This window comes from Daphnia magna, linkage group LG6 (assembly GCF_020631705.1).
Source record: "Daphnia magna isolate NIES linkage group LG6, ASM2063170v1.1, whole genome shotgun sequence".
NCBI lineage: Eukaryota > Metazoa > Arthropoda > Branchiopoda > Diplostraca > Daphniidae > Daphnia > Daphnia magna.
Genome location: NC_059187.1, coordinates 7,904,613 through 7,912,598, shown reverse-complemented (window position 1 = coordinate 7,912,598; position 7,986 = coordinate 7,904,613). Strand labels below are relative to the sequence as shown.

Below are 7,986 nucleotides of genomic sequence, written 5' to 3'. Positions count from 1 at the left end.
CATAAAAATCTGAGTCGGAATTGTAATTTTCATTAATTTTGGTTGTCAGCCGCCTAGTAGCGCGCGTGAAAATAAAAATTCGTTCGCAGTGAATTACACATGCGTATGTTCATATTAGGCTGATTCTGAATTGATATTTCGATTCAGCATAAAAATCTGAGTCGGAATTGTAATTTTCATTAATTTTGGTTGTCAGCCGCCTAGTAGCGTGCGTGAAAATAAAAATTCGTTCGCGGTTAATTACACAAACGTGTGTTCATTTAAGGCTTATTCTGACCTGATATTCCGATTCAGCGTCAAAAGTTGAGTTAGAGGTGTAATTTTCATTCATATTGGTGGTAGCCTGCGGGAGTTATTGGTTTACGACACTTTTTTTAAGGAAAAAAGCGCAGTAACTCGCTTACAGTTACAGGGCGGACTTTTTTCAGTAAAAAATTTGATCGCTAAAAACTAAATCCCGCAGGCTACTACCAAAATGAATGAAAATTACACCTCTAACTCAACTTTTGACGCTGAATCGGAATATCAGGTCAGAATAAGCCTTAAATGAACACACGTTTGTGTAATTAACCGTGAACGAATTTTTATTTTCACGCACGCTACTATGCGGCTGAACCACTAACATTAATAAAAATTACACCTCTAACTCAACTTTTGACGCTGAATCGTAATATCATGTCAGATTAAGTCTGATATCAACATAGGCATGTATAATTAACTGCGAAATAATTTTATTTTCACGCGCACTCGGATAGGCCTATAAGGATGACGAATAATGTTAATGAAACAAATCAAAAACCTCATAATTATACTTTTATTCCCTTTCATCAATAGCTCCATTTCAAAAGTAGCCCTAATTACAGGATTAGCATAACTATATATAAGAGAGTTTTAAACGATCGATATTAATTGTTTCCTTCATTGTCCTCGTCAGCGTAGTCTTGATAATCGTTTGTCTCTTCGTCGCTGTAATCCTGGTAATCAGCAGTCTCCTCTTCGCTATCTTCTTCGTATGCTTCATTTTCCTCATCACCATCTTCTTGAATATTATCTAATAGAAGGTCTTCGATGCCATTTTCAATGTCGTAGGCGAACGTGTCTTCATCCAAAAAGTCGGATTCAACATCAGCCTGAATCTGTTTCCCTTTTCACTATAGAATATACAGGTAATTAAAAGTCTAATGAACAAAACATGCTACTTATCTAAACTACTTACATTGGTATTTTTTAACCAACGCAGTCCAAGCGACTACTGCAGCATGACATTCTGGTGTTTTCATAAACTCACCTGCAAGATTCCCATACCCACTGACGTCAGTGGACCATTCCTGTACATTTTGGGATGCAGACAGCGTAAAATGGTCCATTCCATTTTCGAAGGCTGTTTTAGATTGCTTTAAAATTGTGAAGTGTTAATATGTGTCAGAAATATGGTAGCTTTATACTTACAATGCTGTGAATGGATGTACGTCTGGAGCTGCAGGTTCCTTTGGACTTTTTAAAATCCAACCAAAGGGCTGGGCGGGTTGGATAACTGGGAATTTCAACAAGGCCTTGTGCAGTTCTTCTTCTTGCCTTTCTTTTTCCTCGATATTTCTCCTATAAGAAAAGAATTAAATTAAGTAACTTATAAGCATATACATCTTAAAAACATACCCTAATATCTTTAAAATAAGTTAAATCGTATCCTTTCCCAAACTCAAACTTTTCTGTTTCGGCTACATCATCGATGGGATTTCCCGTTTCTTCCTCAGATGGCACACTTGTCATTGTAATAATAATGAAAATCTAAGATTCTAATCTAAAACTACAACTACATAAAAGAATACTGAAAAGAAAAGATAACCAACAAAATTAATCCATTGCAGACTGCATGTAGCCTATTCGTGTTTATAATGTGTTGTAGCCCTTCGCCACCACGAGCGCTACCGTGCCTACGGTCGTCGGGGCGAACCCTACCACTTTCTATTGTCCCCCGAAAAGCCGGTAGGGTTCGCCCCGACGACCGAGATCAAGTTGTATTGTCACCGGCAAAGCTTGACTTAGACGACGTTCTGTTGAATAAATTTTTCAACTGGAAGTTTCAGAATTTTAAAATAAATTTCAGGATTAAGAATCTTAGTTTTTAAAATTCTTATTCTTCGAGTTAATTTAGTGTTATTCTGTTCATTATCAGAATTCGTTTCCAACTCTGAACTCTGATTTTTCGATTTGGGTGGGCTGGGTCGATTCGTAATGGTAATCTTATTCAAAAATGCGAATCAAAATCCTTTTTTCATATGTCATTCTTCATTATATTTATTTGGTTTTTTATTCTATTCATTTATCATTTTCTATATGAATTACATTTTTCCTCATTTGACAGTACTGTCAGTACCCCCCCCCCCCCTCTCCCCACCTCCATAAATATCGTACCCCTCACAATGGCGGGAAGTTTTCGTACCGCTGCGATTTGTTTTTCATGGTTGGTATATTGCAGTTGCATGAAACACGCGAAAGAGGATGGGGGAAGAAAACGACTCCCTGCCAAATTAGCAGCGGTACAAAACATTTCCCGCCATTTGGAGCTAGTCTGGTACGATATTTAGAAAGACGAGTGTACGGCTGCTGCACACTACTATTTGATTAGTGCTCGTTCGATATCGGTCACCATGTGAACTGTAATCACTTTATCTGCCTCATTTGTTTAAATATATTAGGGGAAAACTTTGCTGGCTATCTAAGGCGTGCAAATGTAGCCAAGTGAAACTGTAACCAGTGGTTTCATCTATTTCGGTCTAGTTCCCCTAGAAACAGAAGCACAAACAACGGTTTCATTTGAAACTAACTGCACTGCATGTTAAGGTAGGCCAATTTGTAATATGATCTATCAATGCAATTTCATCAGCTACATTAAATTAGGTTTGATTTAGTGTTAAATTTCTGATAGCTTATACTAGTTTACTCGAAATCTAAAACTCCATAGCTTAGTGTATGAGCATAGGAGGGTGGGGTTATGACTCATCGCCTCGTTGTTGACGGAGAGCAGGAACATACCACGCACCATGTAGACAACAGAATCCTCCATTGACTGAGCGGTGCATGTTCGTAAAGACTGTAAATTCTATATTTAGGGAAGTCTTCCAAGGAACTGTTATGACTAAACGATGGCGTAGATTGTTCACAGAGTTGTTAGTATAGAAGGCCATTCGGGTATCTGTCGTTTTTTCTGGAAACGGCTATAATACAATAAATAATAACTAATCCCAGTGCAGATAGTAATGTTTGTCATTGGGCCAGTTTATTTCCTGAAAATAAAGCGTTTTGGATATATATAATGTATATGTATACAAGTACGTTGGCGGTGTCCCTATTTATTTTTCCATCGTTTCGTAGAACCATGAAAATATCATAAGTGTGATATTTAGGGTCATGCAATCCCATGGTAACTGCTGTCCATTATATTTATGTGCAGTAGATCTTTACCTGACCAGCTAACAGGATGATAGAGAAACCTAGATAATTTTTTTTCTCACGGGAGTTCTTTGCTTTTGAACTTGCTGCATATGCAGAAAGATCGATAAGTTGATCCCTTTACATATTTAGGTAACGCGTAGAAATGCATGTCATCAACGATTGTACGATAGAAAGTCTTGCGTGCCCCCTTATTTAGCCTACTAACGCATAAATTAGTCTTGATCTGCAAATAATAACACGTTTTTTCGTAATGCTTCAAGTATTTACCATATAAAACACCGCCAGTATATCGACATACTTGTTCAAGTTGTTGATGCGCCATATAGTCCTCTACGGCCTACCCCTAGTCCGAAACTCCGAGTACCGGCTGCCGGAGTGTGGTTAAATTCGTGGTCTTTCAAATGGAAAACAGGCAACGACGCCCCACACTAATAACAAGTAGGTCGATGTAGGTAGGATGTAGTAGATGTTTATCTTCGTCGGTCATCGTATGATATAAAAAACCAGTCGTTGTGCTCCTTCAGGACAGTCCAGATTTCTTACCGGTTTGCGTACAACGGGAATGCTTTTGTAATATGTTTGAATTAATTTCGTGACCTTATTTACAACTTGGCGTTCGAAATATGTCAGCAGTAGTCTAACGTGCTGCGAATAGTGGTTCATTTCTCAATCGAATGGCTGTAATACATCTTAGCTAGATGCCCCCTTATGTTTTACAAAGTTACAAATATGGAATAGTAAAACATTGGAATATTACCTGAAAATTTTGGGACTGAATTGGATTACCTTTTTCAGAGACTGGTAGTAAGTCATAATTTCATCTTCTCTGTTATAAGTTAAATGTGGACAAACAGTAATTTGATCAGTGTTGCTCATAAACTTTTGGCTCTTCCTAGTGTATTAAATTTTCTGTAGACCCCTTTGGATATTTTGGAAGCTATGGCACTTAATGATAACGCTAGTTTGTGCCAACCTGGAGATGCAGTTGATGAGGTAGGCATTAGTAATTTATTTTGCACTCAAGATGTGATTAGCTGTTGTGCTTCTTGAAAAAGCACATCTGTATTTGGTAATTCTATGCTGTACCTCATACCCTTTAATCGAACTTCATGTTCCATTTTCCAGGAAACTATTTGCTGATTTTTTTATTATAAAAAAAAACAAGATTTATTTTGATCTAATGGCTTTATTAATTTGTGTTCAATAGTTTGCAGATGCAATGGAGGAAACTGAAAGTCTGTCATCAATAAATCTTAATCGAAAAAGGTAATGACTAAATATGCAGACTGTGCCAATATGTTTTTTGTTGTTTCTTTTATGATCCAACATGTTCATGATTTATCCTTGTTTAATTTTGTGATTTAAAAAAAATTAATTCTATGGATGTTTGCAGTCCATCTCCAAATGGGATGAATTTGGAGACAGCTATTGATCATTGCAGGGAAGCACTGGATTTGTTCTTTGATAACAAACTAACAGAAGCACGGGCAATTATGGAACCATGGTAAGTAACTTCCAAATTTCCTTGACAATGTTTGCAAACATTCTGGTAAGAAAAATTAATTTCAAACTAAACTATTTCATTTTTATCTTTCTGCAGGAGTGAAACAAGCTACTATCACGCTTTAGGAAATAGTGTACTTGCTTTCCTTCAAGCAATCCTTACTTTCGAGCAGGTGCTTAAATATTTCTCGTGATATATTATGCAGATATATTCCGATGAAATCGGAAGATGTGTAAGAAAAATCGGTCTAATTCTTATTTGTATCTTCCCTCAGAGAGACATCGGTTTAGCAATGGATCTCGTCAAGCAGTCGATTGAAATCAGTAATCAGTACAGACGAAAGACCACGCTTACGGAATCCTTTGGCCGAATATTAAAAAGAACCGACTATAATTTGTATACTGAAGGTATGCTACCCACATTTCTTTATTGACTATCTAAATGTTGCCATTGCCTTCATTTAGAACAAATTCATGCCGAGCTTTGTTATGCCGAATCGATGTTGTTGAAAGCAGTACTTACCTTTACGGAAGACGAAACCTTAATGAGTTTTGTAAAAGGTGGACTAAAAATCCGATCTTGCTACCAGTCATACAAGTAATTTTCTTTACTATCCGGAAAATATTTTATTGGTTTATTATCAAATTAAAGTTGTTTCTATTTGCCCAAAATTACTATTTAAATAATAATTATATATTTATCATCTATTTAAATAATAATTATTATTCTATATTTAAATAATCTATTAAATAATCTTGTCGGCCATATTCATAACGCTTAAAGTTGCGAGTACAGCTTGAGTATACACAAACGGGAACCTGCCGATATATTTAAACTATTTCCTTTTGTCATTCTTAGGGAATGTTGGCATATGCTTAATCACCGGAAGTGGACAGATGACCACCACAAAGTTCACTTCGAAAGTGGGGTTCGATTAGGCGCAGGGTCTTTTAATTTGGTAAGCTCACAATCTAACCTTTTTGGATCTTCATTTTTCATATCTAATTTTCATTTTCAGATGATTTCCTTACTGCCACAGCGTATTCTGAAACTCCTTGAATTCATTGGTTTTAGTGGAAGCCGGGTAAGAATCGAAGTAGTTACTAGTTATGAATTTCTTAGGTGAAGCTAGTTAATACCTCGACTCTCATTCTAACTGCTTTCCCAAAGTACTGGTTTATTAAATGGAAAATAATTTGACTTTACCTTTTGCAGAATGTCGGTCTAAGAGAGCTGGAGAAAGGTTATGAATTGGAGCGAAGTATACGCCGTATTCTTTGCGCCATTGTCCTCCTCGGTTATCATCTGATCATCGTTTACGTGCTAAGCAACAATGAAGGAAACCTAGTTCAAGCTAGTGCTATTTTGGAGGAACAGTTAAAAGTAATTTCAAAACATGTAACCTTTTGCCTTTTTTGTTTTAAATAACAAGACCTTTGTTTTATCAGTTGAAGCCAAACGGCGTTTGGTTTTTGTTCTTTAAAGGAAGGCTAGAACTTGTGCAGGCCCACGTCGATGATGCCATTGTTTGGTACGAAAAGTCTTGGCATTCCCAGAATAGTTTCCCCCAGTTTCATCATCTCTGTTTCTGGGAACTCATGTGGGCACACAGGCATGGTTTGATATATTGGCTACACAAGATAAGCCCTTCTACGAGTCATGTAGTAATCAACTTCGAAATTGTTTTTTTTTTTTTTTAGCATGAAAATGGATTGGAAATCAGCTGGGCAATACGCCCGTCGTCTCTTTGAAGAGAGCAGGTGGTCAAAGTGCATATACGCCTATGTTCAGGCAGCGTTTTTGTGCATGGATAAAGAGGATGGAAACCTATCAGAAGCCGAACAGCATCGGTTAACCACCCTCATGCGGTATAATATGATCCTACGGCGTTCTTTTGTATTTATTTTTTGTTTTTCAAAAGAAAATCAATGCATGTTACTGAATTTGAAACGCTTTTCAGGGATGTACCGTCATACAAGCAGCGAATAGCTGGGAAGTCATTGCCGGCGGAAAAGTTTGTTATTCGGAAGAGCACACGCTTTTTCGCGCAAGGTGATAGACTGCGTCTTGCTGCTTTGGAGCTCCTCTACGTTTGGAACATTTTGAAAATTATTGGAAAAGAATGGGCGCTCATCCAAGCTTGTTACCGTCTCATTGAACGTACTATAAAAGATCTCGAGTCTGGCAAGCAAGGTAAATTGAACATGTCAAAGCAATAGTTTGTTTTACTTTAATCTTGCTCATCCTACATATTTCATATTTATAGATAAATATTATTCTGATGATCTGGCACTGGCAATCCTTTTGAAAGGTTGTTGTCTTCGGTATATGGGAAGTCCCTTGCAAGCTGAAGATTGCTTTCTTCAAGTATCCAAAATGGAAAAGCTTTTACAAGACGATACCTACCTCATTCCCTATAGCGTGGCTGAACTAGGTTTTCTGTACCATTCTCAGGAGAAAAATGACCAAGCAATTGTATGGCTTGAAGCTGCAAAGTGAGTTTGGGTTCATACTGTCACCGTTTTTATTATACCTATTTAATTTTGTGTGTTATTTAAATAGGAATAACTATAAAGGCTATAGCTTAGAGTCAAGACTCCATTTTCGCATCCACGCGGCTTTGAGCCAACTGAAGTCTCCTAGTGACGAGGCCGATTCTGGAGGAAACGAAGGAGAAATGGTAATGAGTGGTTTAGATAGTGAATTTCAACAACCTCCTTTATTAGCCGATGAATCAAAGCGGACCACTAAACTATGAGCAACTTGTAGTTTTGGTGTCTCCCATGATCGTCACTTTTGGTGGAGTTCTAATTTCCTTCCAAAATTAAAACTTAGTCACTATTTGAATCATACCGGTCGGTTGTGATTTCGTTGTATTCGCTATTGGTTGCACCGTCAATGACTAAAAATCCCTTTGTTGAATAGTACCTCACAAGAGTCGCGTCGTTTTTCATTTTCTCCGACCTTCTATTTGTGTTAAATGTTAATTTGCTACATTCCGATATTATATTGCTTTTCTTAGTGAT

The 7,986-nt window shown here is 37.2% G+C and overlaps 2 protein-coding genes across 8 annotated transcripts; one reads left to right on the top strand and one right to left on the bottom strand.

Moving 5' to 3' along the window:
- Positions 1-796: 796 nt before the first annotated feature.
- Positions 797-1,913, bottom strand: LOC123473826. Of its 2 annotated transcripts, none has more exons than XM_045175262.1 (4): positions 1,657-1,913; positions 1,450-1,599; positions 1,289-1,394; positions 797-1,151 (listed from the first exon to the last, which is right to left on the bottom strand). In XM_045175262.1, the coding sequence occupies exons 1-4, from the start codon at positions 1,768-1,770 to the stop codon at positions 1,126-1,128; spliced, it is 396 nt and encodes a 131-aa protein (XP_045031197.1). In that variant the 5' UTR covers positions 1,771-1,913; the 3' UTR covers positions 797-1,125. The 2 variants fall into 2 exon arrangements, with proteins under 2 accessions (XP_045031197.1, XP_045031196.1); XM_045175261.1 differs by having other exon boundaries at positions 1,217-1,394; positions 1,657-1,908.
- Positions 1,914-2,598: 685 nt separating this feature from the next.
- Positions 2,599-7,985, top strand: LOC116935053 (tetratricopeptide repeat protein 39B). 6 transcript variants are annotated; one of them, XM_045175259.1, is made up of 16 exons: positions 2,599-2,844; positions 3,717-3,894; positions 4,372-4,449; positions 4,664-4,722; positions 4,850-4,960; positions 5,057-5,132; positions 5,235-5,367; positions 5,425-5,557; positions 5,819-5,918; positions 5,979-6,044; positions 6,176-6,343; positions 6,409-6,572; positions 6,661-6,828; positions 6,921-7,153; positions 7,227-7,455; positions 7,523-7,985. In XM_045175259.1, exons 3-16 carry the CDS (start codon positions 4,396-4,398, stop codon positions 7,716-7,718), a joined length of 1,890 nt encoding a protein of 629 aa, XP_045031194.1. In that variant the 5' UTR covers positions 2,599-2,844; positions 3,717-3,894; positions 4,372-4,395; the 3' UTR covers positions 7,719-7,985. The 6 variants fall into 6 exon arrangements, with proteins under 6 accessions (XP_045031194.1, XP_045031190.1, XP_045031191.1 ...); XM_045175255.1 differs by lacking the exon at positions 3,717-3,894; XM_045175256.1 differs by lacking the exon at positions 3,717-3,894 and having other exon boundaries at positions 4,353-4,449.
- Position 7,986: the final 1 nt, after the last annotated feature.

What these genes read in the sequence shown, in the direction of transcription:
- LOC116935053 (XM_045175255.1), top strand. Translation starts at nt 4,396, where the DNA reads ATGGCACTTAATGATAACGCTAGTTTGTGCCAACCTGGAGATGCAGTT. An exon ending in CTGGAGATGCAGTTGATGAG is followed by an intron (nt 4,450 to 4,663) that starts GTAGGCATTAGT and finishes TGTGTTCAATAG; the next exon opens with TTTGCAGATGCAATGGAGGA. An exon ending in CTATAATTTGTATACTGAAG is followed by an intron (nt 5,368 to 5,424) that starts GTATGCTACCCA and finishes GCCTTCATTTAG; the next exon opens with AACAAATTCATGCCGAGCTT.
- LOC123473826 (XM_045175261.1), bottom strand. Translation starts at nt 1,770, where the DNA reads ATGACAAGTGTGCCATCTGAGGAAGAAACGGGAAATCCCATCGATGAT. An exon ending in GTACATCCATTCACAGCATT is followed by an intron (nt 1,395 to 1,449) that starts GTAAGTATAAAG and finishes ACAATTTTAAAG; the next exon opens with CAATCTAAAACAGCCTTCGA. An exon ending in GTTGGTTAAAAAATACCAAT is followed by an intron (nt 1,152 to 1,216) that starts GTAAGTAGTTTA and finishes TATATTCTATAG; the next exon opens with TGAAAAGGGAAACAGATTCA.